At 44.8% G+C, this 23306-nt stretch overlaps 1 protein-coding gene across 1 annotated transcript in view; it reads right to left on the bottom strand.

Moving 5' to 3' along the window:
* Positions 1-9495: 9495 nt before the first annotated feature.
* The window catches only part of septin3 (septin 3), a 45106-nt gene continuing 31295 nt past the window's right edge, over positions 9496-23306 (bottom strand). The window contains exons 6-10 of the mRNA XM_070861672.1: positions 22927-23044; positions 21066-21161; positions 20008-20104; positions 14198-14249; positions 9496-13501 (exon numbers count right to left, since the gene is read on the bottom strand). Of these exons, the coding sequence (XP_070717773.1) occupies positions 13375-13501; positions 14198-14249; positions 20008-20104; positions 21066-21161; positions 22927-23044 (490 nt within the window). The 3' untranslated portion in view covers positions 9496-13374. The remainder of the gene's footprint in view (positions 13502-14197; positions 14250-20007; positions 20105-21065; positions 21162-22926; positions 23045-23306) is intronic.

The following is a 23306-nucleotide window of genomic DNA, read 5'->3' as shown; positions in this document are numbered from 1 at the left end:
CCTGCTCTCAGCCCATAACAACACTTTCTTACCCCTTGGTCCAATAGAGTTCGATGCGTTTCCAATCTGACCACAATTCTAAGTGTGCAGGGATCCAGTGTACAAACTTGCTTCTGATTCAATCCCATTATAAATAATTCACAATCCAGTCCAACAGGGCACTTGTATATAAAACAAGCATACACCGTTCTGCAGTTAATTGTGTTTCTGTTGCTGAGAAAACTGATTATTGTGGTTCCAGTGCAAGTCAGATATCTGTACATTGACAATGATTTGCAAACGATTCTGACTGATGAAAATGGGCTGGATTTTCTTGGCTAAAGTAAATTTACTGCCAGTGTATGAGAGATTATCACACAGCTGTGACCAATACTGTGAGGTCACATGATTAACAGCTGCACTGAGTGGGGACAGTAACGGCAAGAGGGCATTAAAATCAATGGTTCGCTGGCAGAATTCCCAAATTCTGCCAGCGAACATAAGAACATAAGAAATAGAAGCAGGAATAAGCTATTTGGTCCCTCGAGCCTGCTCCTCCATTTTATAAGATTATGGCTGATCTTTTCTCCACTTTCCTGCCCGCTCCCCATAACTCTTGACTCCCCTATCATTCAAAAATCTGTCGATTGCCACCTTAAATATATTCAATGACTCAACTTCCACGGCTCTCTGGGGTAGAGAATTCCACAGATTCACCACCCACAGCAAAGAAATTCCTCCTCATTTCCATTTTAAATGGGCGACCCTTTATTCTGAGACTATGCCCCCTAGTTCTAGATTCCCTACAAGGGGAAACATCCTCTCTGTATCGACCCCGTCAAGCCCCCTCAGAAACTTTTATGTTTCAATAAGATCACCTCTCATTCTTCTAAACTCCAATAAGTATAGGCCCAACCTGCTCAACCTTTCTTCATAAGACAACCCCTTCATCTCCTGATTTTCCATTTGCCAATGAAGATAAGTTCTAGTTCACAATCAATGTTCCTTATTTTGAGACAGACATTTAATGGTTGATCTGAATGGGTAGAACATGCTCAATCGACATTCAGAGGGTATAACAATAAGATGCCCCTTCACAACCTGTTCTTTCTCCTGAGATAGCCGCATGGCTAAATCTATCGACACTCGTGGTCAAGATCTTCAGGATGCAGCAGATGGTGATTGGCCTATTTTACTCTGCTGGGTACTGCCAGTAAAGGAAAATAATCTGAATGTGTGAAGGAAGATTTGATGCTAACCCAACACCATTTACCCTCAGCAAAATCTACGTCCAGATATTTCAAAGCTTCAGATCCCTCAATTTTACTGGACCCATTATCTATTAATTTACTGATTGTACAATTAGATGATGTAATAACAGGGCGTAGCCAGAGGCAATTGGATTAAGGGTACAGAGATCGCATATAGGCTCCTGGCTGGCTTCCCAGATTCTACCCTACTCAAACTAGAGGTGATCCAAAACTCGGCTCCCCATGTCCTAACCCACACCAAGTCCGACCACCCATCACCCTGTGCTCGCTGATCTACACTGGCTCCCTGTTAAGCAACGCCTCGATTTTAAAATTCTCATCCGTTTTCCAATCCGTCTGTGACTTTGCCTCTCCCTATCTCTAATCTCCTCCTGCCACACAACCCTCCCGAGATGTCTGCGCACCTCTAATTCTACCCTCTTGCGCATCTGTAATCATTCAACCATTGGTGGCTCTGCCCCCTGTTGTCTAGGCCTCAAGCTCTGGAATTGCCTCCCTAAACCTCTCCGCCTCTCTAACTCTCTTTCCTCCTTTAAGACGCTCCTTAAAACCTACCTCGTGTCACCTGCCCTAATATTATGTGGCTCGGTGTTAATTTGTTTCTTATAATACTTCTGTGAAGGGCCTTGGGACATTTTACCATGTTAATGGCTCTATATAAATACAAGTTGTTGTTGAAGAAATTGTGCTCTTGGGCAATTAAACATTAAAGAGCCTTTTATATTGGTCTTACAATTCAGATTCTGCAAGATAGGCAGACATGAACCGGACACAAGCGTTTATGCCGTTGAATTTGATTTCCGAAGAGGAGTATTCATAGAAGCTAAGTCCATGGCAACGAGATTTAGTGCATAAACGCTGAGAATGGGCACATGGACACTGAACTCCTGAAATCTAAATTAAAACAAGGCCAATATAAAAGTGGCTAAGGATGGACCTAGGGACTGAAATAATGGAAGAAATGTGTTGAAAGGGAGGTTCCCTGTTTGACATGTAGTCTGTTCCACCTATGGCCATTTAGTCCCATTCCCCAAAAGCTGCTGTGACCTTGTTCACTATAGTCAGTTCATTCTGGCCCTCGGACCACACGCCACACTCATAAGAAAAGAAACAAGAGCAGGAGTAGGCCATTTGGCCCCTCAAGCCTGCTCTGCCATTCAATATCATGGCTGATCTGATCTTGGCCTCAACTCCACTTCCCTGCCCGCTCCCTATAATCCTGGACTCCACAGCGGTGTTGTCCCATCTCCATAATCACCTTGTTAAATTTGAAATTCCCTCCTTAAACCTCTCCACTTCCCTCTCCATCTTCAAGACCTTTCTAAAAATCCACCTCTTTGACCAAGATTTTAGTCAATCCTCCTAATAGCTCCTTCCTTGGCTTGCTGTTAAGTTTTGTCTGATTAGATTTTTACAAAACACTTTATAATGTTTTTCTACTTTAAAGATGCTATATTGATGATAGTTGTTGCTTTTTCACCTCCATATCATTTAGCCCTACCTCCATATCACTTAGTTTTAAAAAATGTGTTCATGACCAGGGTGTCACTGGCAAGACCAGCATTTATTGGCAATCCCTATTTGCCCTCGAGAAGATGGTGGTGAGTTGCCTTCTTGAACCACAGAGGGCAGTTAAGAGTCAACCACATTGCTATGTGGCCTGGAATTAGATAGGCCAGACCGGGTAAGGACGGCAGATTTCCTTCCCTAAAAAGGACATTGATGAACCAGCTGAATTTTTACAACAATCCAGTAGTTTCGTGGTCACCGTTACAGATACTAATAATAAATAATTCTAGATTTATTTAATTAACTGAATTTAAATTCCACATGATGGGTTTAACCTCATGTCTTTGAATCATTAGTCTGAATTACTGGTCCAGTAGCATAACTACTATACCGTTCCATCTCCCCATCACCTAACTCTACCTCCATATCACATAGTCCCATGCTTCTGTAATCATTTAATCTAGCCACAATCTTGATTATTATCTGTACTTGGTTGAAAGATTGAACAGATTTGGCCTTGCTGCCTTCCTGTACTCCAATACCCTGCCCTGATGATTGACAACCCCGAGGGAAGTAACTCAAACAACTACTTTCATTCAATGTTCTAATTTATATCTCAAAAACAAAATCAAATTTAATCCCATTATAAAAATGACTTCAAAGATTACTACTAAATAGAGCAAAAATATTCAGCATGATTGGAAATGTAATTAAGCTTAAAGGAAGTGATGTACAAATACCAAAAACTATTCAATATTTTCTTTAGCGATCTATAGAAATTTTAATTTCAGGATCTTGCTTCTTGGCTATTTATGGATTTATCAACAACAGTTTGCAATTATAAAATGTCTTTAATGTAGAAAAGCATCCCAAGGTACTTCACAAAGACATAAGGCAAAACAGAGTCAAAGAGCTATCAGGAGGGATGATCAAATGATTGGTCAAAGATGTGGGTTTTAATGAGGGTCTTAAAGGAGGAGATGGAAATGGATAAGTGCACGAATTTAGAGTGGGAATTCCAATGTGTGGGGCGGAGGCAGCTGAAGGCCTGGCCGCTAATGGTGAGGCAAAAGTAGAGGTGCACAAGAGGCCAGCGTCTGAAGAATAGGCTCACAGGTTTGTGGAGCTGGTGAGTTGGGAGTGGCTCAGCCAGTCACGTGATGTTCACAAGATTCAATAAAACCCCAGCCAGTTGGATTCAGGGGATCCACGATGAGGCAGGTGGTTGTGAGCCTGGTGGATGAACTGGTAACGTGTAGTGTGATTGTTAAACCGATTGCTGATAAACCAACTAGTTCTTAATAGCAATGTGTTGCTATGAATTCTTAAGCAAAGGACCCATGAAGGAAATACATTACGGACGATATTGGCTAAAAGCTGGGCAGAGTTTATCTCCCTTACCTCAAGGTTGGGATGGTGCGTGGCATAGTGTGACCCAAGGGATGGGAAAGAGAGAAGAGAATATCTCAAGGGAAGATTGTCATTCTCAAGAAAATCATAATTTGTGCTAACACAGGAATGAACTAAATAGGAAAAGCGTCGGATTCTCTGGTATCTTCCCATGGGTTACTTTCCACCGTCCCCAAACAACTGCTTCCTTTTCTAGCGCTGTCTTCTCTATGTGGTGATACGATGGAGAGGACTGTTTTTTGCACAAGGTGTATGAGTCCGCAGTGATATCATGTGCCCAAAGAATGAAGGCTGCTTCACCCCACAGCTATCCAACACTTCTTTGTCTGAAACTGCTACCCAAAGACGTTTCACATCCACAAACACCTCAATACATCATTTCATGAGGCCACCAATAATCTTTTTAAGAATACCTTGCCACCACAAAGATCCCAACACGACCGTCCCTGAAGCTGACCCGAGCCTACCTCGCATCCCCAATGATTACAGTGCATCTCTCCCTGAGGCTGTTGCTTCTTTACTTAAGGTTTCCTCCTCTCCTCAAGATCCTGACCACCTCTATCCACAAGGCCACTCACTCTTGTCCTGTCCTTTCTGAAGGAACCACTTCATCAGTCACTGAGCAGACTCCTATGAATCTTCCCAAGATAATCATTTCCTAACCCCAATGCCATCAGACCCTTTCCATGACTATCACAACTTTCCTAAACAAGTTAAATAAAAACTGGAAAAGCCTAAAAAAAAAATCAATTTCTAGTTGAATCGTTGATGGTTTTTGAGTCATTGACACAGTGGCACTCAGCAACTGTCCCATAAGTCAAACCACTGCTTGGACTGTGGCCCTTAACTGTTTTTGTTCACAAGGTGGAACACTTTACAATAGTGGTGTATTCTATGTTGTTAACTTCAGGGCAAGAGTGATATAAACTGACCTCCTCTAGTCAATTACACCCAATCACTGGCGTGAACCAAAATCCCAGACACTCCAAGAGCCTCAAGCTATGAACTTTTAGTTCAGGCTATTAAGTTGACAATCCATTTTAGTATGTGGTATTTGTTGAGAACAACCTGAACATTCCTTCTCAAAAAGCAACAAATTATTTGAATATTTTATTACATTGTAAGGGAAAGAGAGCAAAAAAGATTGGGCAGACATGGGCTTTAAGAGTTTTTGACTGGGTGCCAATTTTCTAAATAGTAGCCAACTAGAGTAACAGTTACATTCCTATTCCCAAATAAACTGACAGGAAGAGGTAGGTAAAGGAGAAAAGGGAATGGAGTTTATACAGTGTGTTCAGGACTCCTTTCTTACACAGTGCGTAAGATGCCCAACGAGAGAAATCACTGATGGTTCTATAATATGAAATGAAACAAACTAGATAAGAGAAGTAAGTTAGGGGGACATCTAAATAATAATGAACACAACATAATAATGTGAAAATAATGATTGAGAAGGACATAAGGAAGACAAAAGTCAAAGTAATAGATTGGGAAAAAAGCTAATTTTGAGGATGAAAATGGAACTAGGGAAGATAAAGTGGATATAAATGTTGACAGACAAAGATAGAACAGCAGTGGTAAATATTTAAAACGGCGATCAATAGAGATCAGGAGAAATATACTCTGCACAAAACAAGAACAAACTCGGCAATAATGAAATATTATCGATGAATAAGCGATAAAGGCAAATTTGAAGCTAAGGAAAAGGCATACAGGAAGTACGTAGACAACATCAAGGAGAGGATAATAAAAGAGAATACAAAGAGGTTAGGAAAGAAGTCAAAAAGCAATTAGGAAAGCAAAGAGGAACTACAACATTAAATGATTAAGTAATTACAATAAGAAATACGTATTTTACAGACACATAAATAACAAGAAAAGTCAGGATAGGGATCCATATGACAAACTCACAGGTAATGACAGCATATTGAATAGTTACTTTGCCGAATCTTACCAGGGCAACTAACATGGTGGGCATGACTTTAGAAGAAGAGATTAAAAAAGATATAATGACATTTAAGATAGAAATGGGAGAGATAATTGATAAATTAATCAAACTTAGAATAAAATTCCATGTATGGATAGATTGCATCCGCTCATATTAAAATAAATTAGATAAGAGATAGTAGAGGCACTAATACATATATATAAAAATTCATTACAAAAGGGAATAGTGCCAGAGGACTGGTGACCATCTACTGTGATTCCTATATTTAAAAGGGGAGATAGAACAAGTTCAATTAGCTTAACGTCGGTGGTAGGAAAGATAATGCAATCTTTGCTCAAAGATGTAATAGAAAAACATCTAGAAACCAAAAATATAAGAAAGAATAGTCAGCACGGATTCTGAAAGGAATGGTTGTGATTGACCTTATTGAATTATTTGAAGTTACAGGAAAGGTGGACAAAGGTAATGTAGTAGATGTAATATATTTGGATTTTCAAAAGGCATTCAAGAATGCACCACATAGTAGGCTCATGACTAAGGTAAGGGCATATGGAGTCAGGGGGCAGGTAGCAGAATGGGTAGCAAGCTGGGTACGAAATAGAAAACAGAGAATAGGGGTTAAAGGTTGTTACTCAGACTGGCGAAAGTGGTGTTCCACAAGGATCGGTGCTGGGACTATTGTTCAGTTTACATAAATGATTTAGACTTGGGACTCAGAAGTACAATTTAAAAATTGGTGGAGGTGTGGTTAATACTGAAGAAGACTGCGATAAGATACAAGACGACATGAATAAACTTGCGAAATGGGCGTGTAATTGGCGAATTAATTTCAATTGGCAGTGGTGCTTAGTGATCCTTTGTGATCGAAACAGTTCATGTCACCAAGAATTCAATCTGACAAGGTCACTGGTGTACAGTTCCCTGTATCAATATTTCTTGTTGGTTGATGACGCGTCCATTGCCAGGTTAGATTACTATGAGAGGTGTGGACACATTCTGAATTATATCGACTCGATACAGCAGCTGGTGCATTTTGGTAGGAGGAATAAGCAGGTCACATACGCCTTGGATAATAAGTGTCTAACTGGGACGGAGGAGCAAAGGGATCTGGGGGTACAGATACACAGATCACTAAATATTGTGACGCAGGTTAAAATAAAATAAAATAAAAGCAAACAAATCGCTGGGGGTCATTTATAGGAGGTATAGCATGGAAAAACAAAGTTAAGTTAAGTTAAACTTGTATCGAACCTTGGTCAGACCACACTTGGGAGTACTGCGTACAGTTCTGGTCTCCATATTATAAAAAGGATATAGAGGCACTGGAGAAGGTGCAAAAAAGATTTACAAGGATGATATCAGAACTGAGAGGTTGTACCTATCAGGAAAGATTGAACAAGCTGGGGCTCTTTTCTCGAGAAGAGAAGGCTGACCCGATGGATGTCTTTAAGATTATGAAAGGGTTTGATTGGGTAGATGTAAAGATGTTTCCACTTGCTGAGGAGACCAGACAAGGGGCCATAAATATAAGAGTCACCAATAAATCCAATAGGGAATTCAGGAGAAACGTCTTTACCCAGAGAGTGGTGAGAATGTGGAACTCGCTGTCACGGAGTGGTTGAAGTGAATAGTATCGATGCATTTAATGGGGAGCTGGATAAACAAGAGGGAGAGAGGAATAGAATATTGAAGAGGAGCAGGAGGAGGCTCGAGTGGAGTACCAAGACCGACATGGACATGTTGGGCCAAATGGCCTGTTTCTGTGCTGTAAATTCTATGTAATATTTGGGGTTGGATAAACGCGATGTTTCTAAGATGGTATAGTGTTGCCATGGGGATTAGCAAATATCTAAAAATTTGTTTTCATGGAAAAAATGGGTCTGTCCGAGGCACAGAGACACCTGGTTGGATGGAGGAGGAAGTCAATAGCAGACAGGAAATCAATTCAAAAGGGCGTAGAAAATCAAAATAAGGAATCGTCTGAGCTCATTGCCTACAAAGTCTGTCCTTTAAAAAGTTATCTTTCAAAAGCACATCACAGACTTAGAATTCAGGAGAAACTTCTTTACCCAGAGAGGGGTGAGAATGTGGAACTCACTTCCACAGGGAGCAGTCGAGGTGAATTGCATAGATGCATTTGAGGGGAAGCTGGATAAACACACGAGGGAAAAAGGAATAGGATATGTTGATGGGGTGAGTTGAAGAGGGGTGGGAGGAGGCTCGTGTGGAGCATAAACATCGGCACGGATCAGTTGGGCCGAATGGCCGGTTTCTCTGCTGTAAATTTTGCATGATTCTGTGTGACTTAACAATTACAATCCACAGGTACAACATTTTTTTTTTATAAAAGTGTTTTCGACTTAGTTTCTCTCATCAAATGATTTGCAGATAAAACGCAGTGTAACCCTACACAAATCATATCAGTTTTACCCCACAAATACTACCACAGGGGAAAGCCTGGCCTTATCAATAGGAAAGTTCCAGCAAAAAGAAAAAAAGCATCCAAAATGTTTAATAAACTTTTGCTCGCAAACAGAATCTTCAGCCTCATTTTTAATTTTTTTTTTTTTAAAAAGGAGTGTTTCTGCAGAGGGAGATCTGGGCTGTGGAAGGGACAATTTCTTTCACCTTTGGCATCAAACTCAGAGACCCTTTTACACCGGTGTCACTGAAGTATTTGCTGTTGGTTCCTGAAGCACAGCTCTCCCTCGCCTAGCGACCATAGGGAAAAATTGCCCCGATTCACAAAGTGCAGATGCCAGGAAGATCTGGCAATCGACAGACTGGTCCTTCTCGTGGTTGAGTGGACTGGGATTGGGGTCTGTCTGGAACTCATTGCCTGAAAGGATGGTAGAGGCAGAAACCCTCACCATATTTAAAAAGTACTTGGATGTGCACTTAAAGTGCCATAATCTACAGGGCTACAGACCGAGAGTTGGAAAGTGGGATTAGGCTGGATAGCGCTTGGTCAGCCGGCGCAGACACAACGGGCTGAAATGGCCTCCTTCCATGCTGTAACTTTCTATGATTCTATGATTGTCCAGGCGTGATAGGAAACTCTGTTACTCCTGTAGCATCTCTGCATTCACCGCCCAAAGTTGCCCCCATCTCCCAAATATTCGAAGAGCTTTACCAGAAGTTCTGTGTTCCCAGTGGCCTCATGTAAAAAAAGAGGTCGGAGCCTGGAAACACTGGCAAAAAGTTGCCGAGCTCAAGCAAGAGTCCTGTGACCAATGTTGTCACTTGCGAGCTCTTGGCTCTGCCTCACTCGGGAAAGTCGGTGTTAGCATCGAGCTGGAGTCCTGCGCTGTTTAAAATGGGGCTGGAAGGATGAGGAGTCAAATCCAGAGCCCCCCCCCCCCCCCATCCCACACCGTGTTTCCGTGGTCAAGGCCCCCTTGGCTGTGGTTGAGGTACTGAGGCAAACCGAGCAAGGCCGACCAACATCCAATGCTCATCCTCAGCTGGGTTGGCGATCCCAATCCGTTCAGTGGTTGAGGTGCTGCGTTTAGCCTCACAGCCAGGGTGGACACAGTGCAGGGGCAGCATCGTACAGCAGCGGCGATGCCCTCAGAGTCGAATAGCCTGGCAACGCTTACTGAGCGGTGAAGAATGGGCACATGGACAATCGTAGAAGGATAGATCGTCGAACGATATGGTACAGAAGACAACCATTTGGCCCAGCGTGACGATTCTTTTAACGACCTATCCCAATTAGTCTCACTCCCCCCTACTCTTTCTCAGAAACCCTGCTAATTTTTCCACTTTTACTATTTATCCAATTCCCTTTCAGGCGGTGCAAATGGAAAAGTGACAACATGAAGCAGTGACAAAAAGGAAAAAGAGGGGAGCAAATTGGGAGCTCCTTGGCCCAGAGTCTCATGTATTGGAACATAAGAAATAGGAGTAGGAGCAGGCCACTTGGCCCCTCGAGCCTGCTCCTCTATTTAATGAGTTCATGGCTGATCTGATCGTGGCCTCAACTCCACTTCCCTGCTCGTTCCCCATAAACCCTTGACTCCCTTATTGTTCAGAAATCTGTCTATCTCCACTTTAAATATATTCAATGACCCAGCCTCCGCAGCTCTCTGGGGTACAGAATTCCAAAGATTCACCACCCTGAGGGAAGAAATTCCTCCTCATCTCGGTTTTAAATGGGCAACCCCTTATTCTGAAACTATGCCCATTAGTTCTAGATTCCCCTGGTGCAGTATAGACATTTGCTCAGAAGAAAGATGAAAGGAAATCGTGAAGGTGACACTCTTTCACACTGCTTAATATGTACATCACCCATGTGTGCTGTGATTGGCTATATTCACTCCACAGTCATTGCTAAGAACATGCTGCACAGTGAACACCTTGCGCGAGTGACCGCTATTTAAGAAACTGAGTGAAGACAGCTATGGTGTTGGGTGAATCGGGCAGGAGAGTGACTGCCGAGAGTCAGGCTGGCAGTGACTCAAAGAACATCTCTTGAGTGCTGGACATTGGAATCAGAAAATGCTGTAAACGCACGGCAGGTCAGAGAGCATCCAACTGAGCAAAGGCAGACACGACCTTTCACCTTTTGCAGGGCATACGAACATAAGGAATAGGAGCAGGAGACCATTTGGCCCCTTGAGCATGAAATGAGATCAGGGCTTATCTTCGACCTCAAACTCCACTTTCCTGCACGATCTCCATATCCCTCGATTCCCTTAATATCCAAAAATCTATCAATCTCTCTCTTGAATATACTCAAAGACTGAGCATCCACAGCCCTATGGTATAGAGAATTCCAGAGATTCTCCACCCTCGGAGTGAAGAAATTTCTGCTCATCTCAGTCCTAAATGGCCGGCCCCTTATTCTGAGACTGATCCCTGGTTCTAGACTCCTCAGGCAGGGGAAATATCCTCTGCATCTATCCTCTCAAGCCCTGTAATAATTTTGTATGTTTCAATGAGAACACCTCTCATTCTTCTAAACTCTAGAGAATATAGGACTAGTCTACTCAATCTCTCCTCATAGGACAATCCCGCCATCCCAGGACATTACACGCAAGATGGCTAACTATTGCATCGCATGACCTCCAACCTCCTCACACGCTCGAACAGTCTCTTCGCCCACCAATATTTTTGTAACTATTAAACAAAAGTGTTCAAAGAAAATGGAAAAAAAATGATTTTTCTCTGGAGTGTCTGCTCACAGCGAGGTTCGTCTCCAATTCCTGGGGGCTGCAGGGCAATAATCCTGGAGGGGTGGCAGCCCGAGTTACACCCTGTCCGAAAGTAGTTACACACTTGACCAACCACGTCTGTCGTTCCTCTGTATTTTGGCCTGTCCCGGACTGCGCGTTCGGGGGGGTCAAGGGATCCCACCACAAACACTGGGCTGCATTGCTTGTCCTTCAGTCGCTGACTGCCCTTTTCCGGAGGCCATTTTATGAGCCCCCAGAGCGCAAATCAGGAATGGTCACCACCAATCGGGAGCTTGCGTCCAACATCCACTTCTGACCGAGGCTCGTCGCTTACAATCTCTTCACACCTCTAACTTTTTCCCCACTTAAGTCATCGAGCTGAAACTTTACAACCCTGTTTTTCTCTCCCTCCACAGACGCTGCCTGACCCGCTGAGCATTTCCAGAATGTTCTAGTTTTCAGATTCCAGCAGCCGCGGTAGTTTGCTTGTGTTCTGATTGGTTGGGGAGGGGTGGGGCTATCCACGCGCGCGCGCTCAGAATGTTCTCGCTCTCGGCGCGTGCGCAGAATGTTCCCGCTCTCCGCGGATTTGCCGACTGTCGAGTTTGCTTTTGTTCTGATTGGCTGTCCCGGTTGGTGGAGGGTGAGGCTATCGGAGCGCGCTCACCGCTCAGAATGTTCCCGCTCACGGCGCGTTCGTTGATTGTTCATTTTGCTTTTGAATATGGCAGCTCCGACCTGAAAGGTAAACCTTTTGTTTCTCTCCCCGCGGATGCTGCCTGGCCCCGCTGTGTTTCCCCCCAGATTTCCAGCAACCCCCACCCGGGTATTCTTTTTGCTGTTGTGTTTCTGTTTTACCTCAGCGCGGACGGAGGCTCGAGGCGGGCCGCCGCGCATTTGGCTGGGCAGGAGCTTGGCGAATTGGTGCTCCTGGGCCCTCAGAGACTTGCACGGTGGGAAAGGCAAATGGGGAACTCATCATCATGAGCAGTCCCTCAGAAATCGAGGAAGACTTACTTCCACAGTCCAATGCGGGAATTACAGTCTCTGTCACAGGTGGGACAGATAGTGGTTGAAGGAAAAGGGAGTCTGGGGAACTGGGGCTAGGCTGGCTCAGCCTCGTCTCACGCAGAGTGGACAGCAAGCCTACAAGTCTTGCTTTTCTGTGCGAAGCCTTTCGTGGGAGCGCCAATTCCTGAGATCTAATTCCGGTGGGGAGCTAGCGATCGCTACATGTCGAATAGTTTTTTTTACATAAGACATAGGAGCAGGCCATACGGCTCTATCGCGCCTGCTCCGCCATTTAATACGATCATGGCTGATTTCTCGAAATCATACTCCTGACGGTTTGACAAGCAGACGGGGGCTGCTCGGTGTGGCGCTCACACGCACACCGCCAGGAAGGCTCCGGGGCGCAACGCGCTGATTTAACACGTCTCGGCTTAAGCACCAGGAGAAGGCGACACCGGTGGGTCTCTATCCACGAGCTGGGGAACAGGTCCCATTTTGACTCACAGATGGAGAGACTCCTGCTGGAACATGTGTGTGTGAGTACCAAGCGAGGAGCGGATCAGGGTCAACTGTGATCGCCAGTCACATAATCTACTGTCATCATTGTCGAGATTGGCACATTGGGTGAGATGGTGGAGCATCTAGAACCTACAGGTCAGGACCCCGGTAGGAACCATGGCTCAACTATGAACCTCTTGAACTAAACAAGAGGAGGGGTGCAAACTGAGGGAGCAGAAGATAATTCTACTTTCCCTCTGGCAGATATACACAGCCAATTAAAGGTGGAGAAATGCAGGAAAAAGGGCCAACAAGATTAACACCCAAAGCTTGACAGAAACACCCATTCAGGCTCTGGAAGATTAACATTAAAGAAACTATTCAATATGTATTACATCGATTCATAGCATAACGCGCCTGAAGTGAGCGAGCGGCAATCTTTAAAGGGCTCCACTCTTTTCAAGTGATTGATTTGTGTTTTGCTTTGTACCTTTCCGATTCACTTTTACAAAAGTTAGATTTTGACACAAGGTTCCAGGGGGCAGCAGATTTCTGTCTGTTCCCGGTGGGTTCAGAGGTTACTTTCATGCACTTCTTCTGCGTCGCTGGCAAGGTTGCCGTTCTCGTTCAGCCGCTTTGCCCGGTATGTTTCGTAGAAAATGTTGTGCGTCACCTCCTTCAGGTCCTGGAGGTGAGTCCTGCAGAGCGAGAACACCACACACATACACACACACACACACATAGAGCAGGAGGGCGGGGACAGAGTGACAACAAGAGAAGCAAGCAAAGGTGGGAACAGACGCGCCCAGTGCGGCGAGGGAAAAGGGGCGAGCGGCCAGGGCACAAACACGGACATACAGAGAAGGAAGTAAAGGGGGAGAAGAGAGCAGCAGGAGCGGGAAAGGCCATTTGAAAGAGAGTCAGAAAGAGGGACAAAACGACAGACAGAGAGCGAATAAAAGAGCAAGGAAACAGGAAGATAAATTGAGTGAGAAGGCAGAAAACGAGAAGCAAAGAGGAGAGTCAGAAAAAAGAGAAAGTAGATGGGGGAACGAGAAACGGAGAAGGTACAAGATAAAAAGGAAGAGAGACGGAAGAAAGAGGGAAATGAATAAGAATGGTATACGAGAGAGAAAGGTGTGGTACAGGATGAGGGAGAAAGAAGAGTTTAAAATGGGGCAAAAAAGAGAGAATGTGATGTAAGAGCAATTTTAAAAAAAATGTGAAAGAGAAAAAGAGAGGCGACGGGATAGATAAATAAAGAAACATAGAACAGACAGGCGGCAAAAGGCAAGGAGCAGAAATAGCAAGACAGGAGGGAGATAAAGAGAGAGGTTTATGAAATACAATAAATGACATCAAGTAAATATTACATGTGTAAGAACTGTCGTTACCTAACAATGAGGTCCCGGAGCAGAGGAAACTCGCAGTGAGTGACGTTCTCAACTGAAAAGAAACAGAAAACATCAGGTCAGAACGTTGGATATTGAGGGATTCGAGGGATGTGGGGATTGGGTGGGAAAGTTGAGGCGAAGATCAGCCATGATCTCATTGAATGGCGGAGCAGACTCGAAGGGCTGAATGGGCTACTCCTCCTATTTCTTATGTTCTTAACCTGGTGCCACCTTCAGAAACAAGTTCCTGCGGAAACAACGCCACCAATCCTATAAAGTCAAGCACATCAGTTTTATTGTCGGTGAGACCAAGTCCAGTTGAACATAAGAAATAGGAGTAGGAGTCGACCATTTGGCCCCTCGAGCCTTCTCCGCCATTTAATACGATTATGGCTGATCTGATCTTTGGCTGCACTTCCCTGCCCGCTCTCCATAACCCTTCACTCCATTGAAGAGTTCAGAGTGCACTCTGTTTATAACCGACGATCTGGTGACCAGTTTTGTACCAATAGGTCAGAGGTCAAGTCTCAGAAGGTTGAGTAATTGTGGAATTCTCTAAGCCACGCCCCCTGTTTATAGGAAACGGGCATCTGAACAATTGGTGCCTTCCACAAACAAAACGTATCACAAGGGAAGAAAATTGGGTTTGTTTTCTTTGAAGAGTGACTTGGTTGAAATTCTCCAAGTTGCAAAGGAGATTGACAAAAGCGATCTGGTCAAATTGTTCACCGTGGCGAAGGCTGCGGATACCGGGGGGAGACATGGTTAGGACAACACGTTAGGTCGAGAAATAAAGTATTTTTACCCAAAAGTCAGTTGAAGTCTGGGATAAGTTCGAGAGACAATTTCACACTGCACTTTCTGCCTCACCCCCTTTAGCCAGCCGCACTCTCGCTTTGCCTCGTATATCTCTTTGATTTCTCTCATTGTGCCTCCTCCTGTCAGCTGCTAATATCACACCTACCATTTAGTTATCTTACTTCACAGGTGACTACTTCTCTTCCTGTGTATCGTGTTTTTTTTTCCTTTTCCCCCTGACTCACATTGTATCATTTTTAAATGCTGCCCACATCATGCTACTCCATGTCTCCTATGCAGATGTCAGCCGTGTCTCAGTGGGCAGCACCTCACCTCTGAGTCAAAAGGTTGTGGGTTCAAGCCCCACTCCAGGGACTTGACCGATGAGGGAGCGCTGCACTGTTGGAGGGGCAGTGCTGAGGGAATGCTACACTGTCGGAGGGGCAGTACTGAAGGAGCGTTACACTGTCGGAGGGGCAGTACTGAAGGAGTGCTGCACTGTCGGAGGTACTGTCTTTCCTACATTTACACAGTGACTATCCTTCATTGGCTGTAAAGCAGTTTGGGATATATTGAGGCTGTGGAAGGCGCTATATAAATGTGAGTTCTTCCTTTAGTTCTGACGAACGGTTTAAGGCTTGAAACATCTTTCCACCGATGCTGTCTGACCTACTGAGTGCTTCCAGCATTGTCTGTAGACAATTTTGCATAATTTGCCATCAATTCAAAGTCCCATTTTGTTTCCAGGGTGATTCAGGTAGAGCGGTTTCAGGTGGCGGGTAATCAAGCCAAACATTAGATTCTTGACAACTCAATCGTGAATAAGGTGACTGCACCGTGTCACTCTGAAAATTACTTCACACAAAAAAACCCAGCCACACCAGAATCTATCTCAACTCAGTTAGAGCCTGCAGTAAATGCAACCCAGTTGACCCGCAAATGACTTCCTGACTAACAGCGAGAGTGTGACGACTGTTAGAGATTCCTAGACATTTCATTACAGAGAGGTCATCAGCCCATTGTGCCTGTGCCGGAGTTCCTTATCTGACTGACACTATCGATTCTAATTCTAGTTCCCTTCTCTTTCTCCACATCCTTTAATATCTTTCTCCCAAGTATTTATCTCATTCCCTCTTAAATGCTGTGACCGACTTGGTTTCAGTCGGCACTTGAGGCTAAGCCCGGTAACTCATTCCTTCCGTTCAACTTTCATTTATGCTCTTGACACTAATCCTGAGGTTATGTCCGTTTGTCATCTATATGATAATGTGGCCTGCGCTTGCAGTTAGTGCATGAATTGAGAGCTGCTACCAGGTTAGAGACAGACACACCCTGAGTAACATCTGCCCAGTCGGAGGGAACTCTGTAAGCAGTTCGCTTTCCGACACCTGCATATAGGCTGGCAAGTTTCTCTGCTGTATTCAACCAATAGGCTGGATTTTTGGTTGTCTGTAGCCTCAGTTAGTGGCCAGAGGGGGTGTTCATGCGAGCATTAGAGCTTAGCAACCGGGCGAGCAGCATTGGCGCCCTGATGGAAAATTAATTAGCGGCTCACCGGGGGCGCAAACTGCTAGCGCCTGGTTGCTGACGATCACTCTGATCATGACGTATTCCTGGTGCAATGCCCACGCTCGCTGGTGCGTGTGCCTCACTCAGCACCCGCCAGTAACAACGTCTGGAAAAACAGTCAGTCCAGGCTTGCAGAGTCGTTAACTGGTGGCTACTTAAAGGGATGAGGAAGCGCTGCCCTCGGAGGTCACCATCAGTGCAACGTTTACACACAGCATGGTGCGTGAGCCTCCGAGTTTGCAGTGGCAGACAGACATAACAGTACAAGTGATTTTGAAAACTTTAATAGGTGCATTACTATGCCATGTCGTTAAGACTCGGGCTTTTCCCGGGATCTGGTTCGGAGTTTGGCACATGCGCAATGGGCCTGCAAAATGTGCCACCCAAACTTTCGTTATTGACCCCCCCCAGCTCTGGTGTGCAGCGGCTGATTTATCGTCGCTATCATCTCTTCGACCAATTCTGACAAATTTCTGGGTGGAGGGCATGAACTTATTCAAGGTGCTAAAAGTACCGCTCCAATGGGTTACCGCCGCAATAGAGGCGCGATCGAATTTCTCCCCCAATGTCTTTAAGCAATGTACATAGAGAAATAAACAATATTACTCCGCCCTTTTTCCCTGGGTAGAAATACAGCCTTCGTTGTTCCTTTTCGATTCCAACTCTCTCTACAACTTGCTAAAGAAAAGCTCACGAATACTGTCAGTGCTGATACGTTATGGCATGACAAGTGTTATGTGAATCATCAGAGGCAGTCCCTCGGAGTCGAGGATGATTTGCTTCCACACTAGAAATGATTTCTCAGGTGACTGAAGAGTCCAATGTGGGACCTACAGTTTCTGTCACAGATGGGCAGATGGTGGTTGAAGGAACAGGTGAGTGGGGTGCCTGGTTGTCGTGCGCTCTTCCGCTGTCTATGCTTGGCTTCAGCTTGCTCTTGGCGAAGAGACTCGAGGTGTACAGTACCTTCCTGGATGCTTTTACTCCACGTTGGACGTCTTGGGCCAGGGATTCCTAGGTGTCGGTGAGGATGTTACATTTTTTCAAGGAGGCTTTTGAGGGTGTCCTTGAAGTTTCCTCTGCCCACCTGGGGCTCGCTTGCCGTGTCGGAGCTCTGAGTAGAGCGCTTGTTTTAGGAGTCGCGTGTCAGGCATGCGGACGATGTGGCCCATCCAGCGGAGCTGATCGAGCGTGCTCAGTTCTTCGATGCTGGGGATATTGGCCTGAGCGAAGGCGCTGATGTTGGTGCGTCTACTGCGAGGCAGCGTTGGTAGTACTACTTCCAGTGGTTTGAGTTGCCTGCTGTACGTAGTCCATGTTGCCGAGGCATTTAGGAGGCGGGTATCACTACTGCTCTGTACACCATGAACTTGGTGCCGGGTTTGAGGTATTGGTCTTCAAACACTCTTGCTCAGGTGACCGAAGGCTGCACAGGCATACTGAAGGCGGTGTTGGACCGTGTCATCAATGTCTTCCCTTGTTGATAGTAGGCTCCCGAGGTATGGAAAATGGTCCACGTTGTCCAAGGGCGCCTCGTGGATTTTGATAACCGGGGAGCAGTGCTGTGACTAAGACCCCCAGAAAGGAGGTATTTCCTTAAAAGCAACAGATGGCAACTTGTTTTCCATCCTGTCTCCATTGTCTCAAGACAATCTTGGCTATTTCGTTTCATAATATGGACATGAAAATACATAAATCATATCCTGTTTGAGCCAATACCTAAACCACAGTGTCAGCTCAGTTGTACCCTGACACATTAAAATCGAATGCATCCTGGGAATGAACAACTGTTAACGACTTCATTACGAGGAAACCAAAAACTTTAATCATATGAAATTAAACCAAATCCTAATCCTTATATGTAAACACAACTAGGATATCATACAAGTCACACCCGTGGTATCCAGTATTTATATAGGCCCCAGAAGGCACATTCTTGTTTAAAAAGTTGCTTTTGGACCGCCTGTTTTTCTTGAGCGCCCTCCAGTGGCCCCTTTAAAGATCGCTAGTTAAGCAGCCATCACCAGTATCAATGGGCAGAGGTAGTGTCCTCAAACAGGCATCAGGCCCCTTGTCAACATAATCATAGCATTATAGAAATTTACGGTACAGAAGGAGGCCATTCGGCCCACTGGCTGAAAAAGAGCTAATCCCACTTTCCAGCTCTTGGTCCGTAGCCAACAGAGGAGGTATTAAACCTAGGCCCTGTCTGCTTTCTCAGGTGGACGTAAAAGATCCCATGGCACTATTTTTTCAAAGACATGCAGTTCTCCCTGGTGTCCTGGCCAATATTTATCCCTCAATAAACATATCTGGTTATTATCACATTGCTGCTCGTGCGAGTTTGCTGTACCGACATTGGCGTCCGTGTTTCCCACATTGCAACAATTACCGCACTTCAAAAAGTACTTCATTGGCCGCAAAGCACTTGGTGGCATCCTGAGGCTGTGAAAGGCGGTATATAAATTCAAATCTTTCTTTCATAGGAGTATGTCTCCCAGGTGCCATCCTGGCCTGAGCTGATCTCGACAAGAGGCACCCAGTCACGGCTGCTGCTCCTGATCGCCACCCATTGACTGCTGCTGGGATGTGGTACGTGTGCAGGCATTGGGTGAGGACAGGGAAGATGGCTCTTGGCTGCGAGAGCTCTCCAGAGTCAAAAGGCCCATTGACACTCACTATTTAGGCTTCAGACAGGAGGAGAGGTACTTTGGATGGAGTACCAAAGGGTAATCTTCATCTGCGAAGTGAGCCAAAGGACCTGGTGCTACTTTGAGCAGGGAAAGGGGATCTCCAATATATCTGGGTGAAAACTAATTGTACTTCAACTCCCTTAGAAAGAGTGAATTGTACCAAAATGTATAGACTCGTTTTATAAAATTAGACCATTCATTACCTAGTGCCACAAGCCTGGTATGTGACACCAAAAGGTTGCTCTTTTACTGTTGGGAATGTTGATGATGGGCTAGGGCACATGTTGCAAGGCATCACTAAAGTTGAAAAGAGTGGGAAGGAGGATGAGATAAATCAAAAGTAACGCTTAGATGATGTCAAGCTTGGGTTTTTTGACTGCTTGTAGATTGTTGGGAAGACTAAGACAGCTGAGGAGCTTCACAGTTGCGAGCTCCAGAGAAGGATAGAGCTTGGAGTCTATGGGATGAGTTCTGATTTCAACACAGTTGAGGAAGGGGCGAGAGGAAGAGTGCGGAGGATGAGGTATTTGGAGTTTAGGGGAATCAAGCGAGGAAAGTTCAGAGAAGGAATGACCATTGTAATATTGATCAAACTGGGAGAGGCAAGGCTGCTTTCAATGGAGAGGGAGGTTGGCAGATGGGGCTGAGAGTAGAGACACCTATCACTTGAGTCCATTCTGACTTACTCAGAACTTGTATCACTATTGCAGTATATAATCAGGACTCTAAGCAAGAAGCCCCAGTACTCACCCTCAATGATTCCCCATGGGGTCTTCCTTCCCAACACTCTCTTCCCATTTATTTGGTATTCCGTGTCACTGCCAACGATGGCAAATGGCATGGTTTCCTGTGGGATAGAAAAAAACACAACACAAGGTGAAGAGTCAAAAGGTTGTGGGTTCAAATCCCACTCCAGAGACTGGAGCACAAAAATCCAGGCTGACGCTCCAGTGCAGTGCTGAGGAAGTGCTGTACTGTCGGCGGTACCGTCTTTCAGATGAGACGATAAACGTCTGTCCTCTCAGGCGGATGTCAAATATCTCATGGGCACTATATTGAAGAAGAGTAGGGGAGTTATCCCCAGTGTCCTGACCAATATTTATCCCTCAACACATCACAGAAACAGATTATCTAGTCATTATCGCATTGCTGTTTGTTGGAGCTTGCTGTGCGCAAATTGGCTGCCGCATTTCTCACATTACAACAGTGACTACACTTCAAAAGTACTTTTTTGGTGGTAAAGCGCTTTGGGACGTCCTGAGGTCATGAAAGGTGCTATATAAATGCAAGTCTTTTCTTTGTAAATTATAAAAACAACTGCATGGTAGAAATCTGTTATAAATTCAGAAAATGCTGGAAATACAATGAATGGAAAAGATCCCATAGCACTATTTTAAAGAAGAGCAGGGGAGTTATCTCCAGTGTCCTGGCCAATATTTATCCCTCAATCAACATCACTAAAACAGATTATTTGATCATTATCACGTGTGCAAATTGCCTGCCAAGTTTCCTACATTTGAACAGTGACTACACTTCAAAAATACTTCATTGGCTGTAAAGTACTTTGGGGTGTCCTGATGTTATGAAAGGCGCTATGTAAATGCAATTTTTCTTTCTTTATACATGCATGCACACATCTGTACACCACCTCACACCTGTATATATCGAACAATCCGGACACCCCCAAAAATCTGTCCCCACCTGCAAATACCTGTACATACATTGCACGCACCTGCACACACCTCGGGTTGAGAGCCTCAAGTATTCAAAGGTGACCTTATGTGGAACATGAATGGATTCCTACTCACCCTGATCTTGTCGTTCTCCATCTTATCCTCCATGTCTTCATCAAATTCTCTCTGCGGGTAGAACTCTATACCATTGGCCTCCAGCTCCTTCCGCACCTGACAGGTAAAAACACACAGAGAATTAGAAACAAATTCACAGGCAGTGCCCCTGAATCTCAGCGAATCAGACTGACGCCCAGGCAGGAATGAGGCTGTTGAGTCGGGTTGGGCAATAAGAACATAAGAATTAGGAGCAGAAGTAGTCCATTCGGCCCCTCGAGCCTTCTCCGCCATTCAATGAGATCATGTTTGATCTTCTACCTCAACTCCACTTTCCCATACTGTCCCCATATCCCTTGATTCCCTTAATAGCCAAAAATCTATCGAACACTGTCTTGAATATATTCAACGACTGAGCATCCACAGTCCTCTGGGGTAGAGAATTCCATAGATTCATCACCCTGTGAGTGAAGAAGTTTCTCTTCATCTCAGTCCTAAATGGCTGACCCCTTATTCTGAGACTAACCGCTGGTTCTAGATTCTCCAGCCAGGGGAAACATCCTCCCTTCATCTACCCTGTCTAGCCTTGTAAGAATTTTGTATGTTTCAATGAGATCACCTCTTATTCTTCTAAACTGTAGAGACTATAGGCTTAGTCTACTCAGTCTATCCTCATAGGACAATCCCCCTCCTCCCCCATCCCAGGAATCAGTCTGGTGAACCTCCGTTGCACTCCCGCTATGGCAAGCATATCCTTTCTTAGGTAAGGAGACCAAAACTGTACACAATGCTCCAGTTGAGGTCTCACCAGGGCCCTTTATAATTGCAGTAAGACGTCTTTACTCTTATACTCAAATCGTCTTGTAATAAAGGCCAGCGTACCATTTGCTTTCTTAATTGCTTGCTGTACCTGCATGTTAACTTTCAGCAATTCGTGTACAATGACACCCAGGTCCCTCTGGTGCAATGAAACAGTGGGTCAGAATACGCACCAATCTCTCCCCTCCCTACAGGTGTCGGGATTGAGCAACAGCATTTTCACCTTTTACTGGACTAACTTCCACACCCAAATTACTGAATTTTATACAACATTTTGTAAATGAATTTAATTCCCTCTAGGTGATATTGTTAGCACTTTTGTTAACAAGTTTGGTTAAAATTTCCTTTCTGCAATATTTTAACACAATTCTTTGCACATTTATTTGAAACTTGATGAAAATATCGCTGACAACCAGTAAGCTAAAAAATAAGAGATTCTTGTTAAATTCTTGGCCATGAAAAGGATTTTGGTATAACGTATATTATGTTACAGATATAAAACAGAAAATGTTGGAAATCCTCAGCAGGTCAGGCAGCATCTGTGGAGAGAGAAACAGAGTTAACATTGCAGGTCGATGACTTAACCCCCCCAAAAAGTTAGAGATGCAACAGATTTTAAGTAAGGACAGAGGCGGGGAAAGGAGGGAGAGGAGGACCGAACAAAAGGGAAGGTAGGGTGGAAGGCAGGAGTGATTAAATGTCAAAAGGGACGAAGGTACAAGGCAGAAGGAGATGGTAATGGGACAAGTAAAGAAACAAATGATGGGTGTAGAGGAGGTGTAATGGCAACAGCAGAACTATAACCAGCACCTGCTGTCTGAATAAATGGGGGCAGAGGTTATGATCTGAAATTGTTGAACTCGATGTTGAGTCCAGAGGCTGTAAAGTGCCTGATCGAAGAATGAGGTGCTGTTCCTCGAGCTTCCGTTGAGCTTCATGAGTTTCCCCCCTTTTTGAAGCAAACATCTAAATACTTTGAAAGCAGTTCGGGACTCTGCTCCGCCACTGGGTAGCTTTTTACAGTCACCATCACACCAGGAGGCAGGGGTTAGGACCCACTCACCCTCAGTTTGAATTCATGCCTCTCTTCCAGGGTCATTGTGTCGGCTTTGGCAATGACAGGAATAATGTTCATTATTTTTCCCAGTCGCTTCATAAACTCGACATCCAACGGGCGCAGTCTGCAAGGAGAGATGCATCTGTCAGTTAGCTATGTGTGCAGAGGAGGCCACAGATGTTTCGATGTTGGGGACATGCTTTCCTGAAGGAGCAGCATGGCTGGATGCTGGCAGCCTCTCTTGGAACTCACACTAAAGACCATCCCTGCCTGTGAGCCTCCAATGCCGGCGCACCGTGTCTGCAGTGTGTACCATCTACAAGATGCAGTGCAGCAACTTGCCAAAGCTTCTTCGGCAACACCTCCCAAACCCGCGACCTCTACCA

Source organism: Pristiophorus japonicus, chromosome 19 (assembly GCF_044704955.1).
Source record: "Pristiophorus japonicus isolate sPriJap1 chromosome 19, sPriJap1.hap1, whole genome shotgun sequence".
Taxonomy (NCBI): Eukaryota; Metazoa; Chordata; class Chondrichthyes; family Pristiophoridae; genus Pristiophorus; species Pristiophorus japonicus.
The sequence above is the reverse complement of the archived record's forward strand: the minus strand, read 5'-3'. Positions and strand labels throughout refer to the sequence as shown.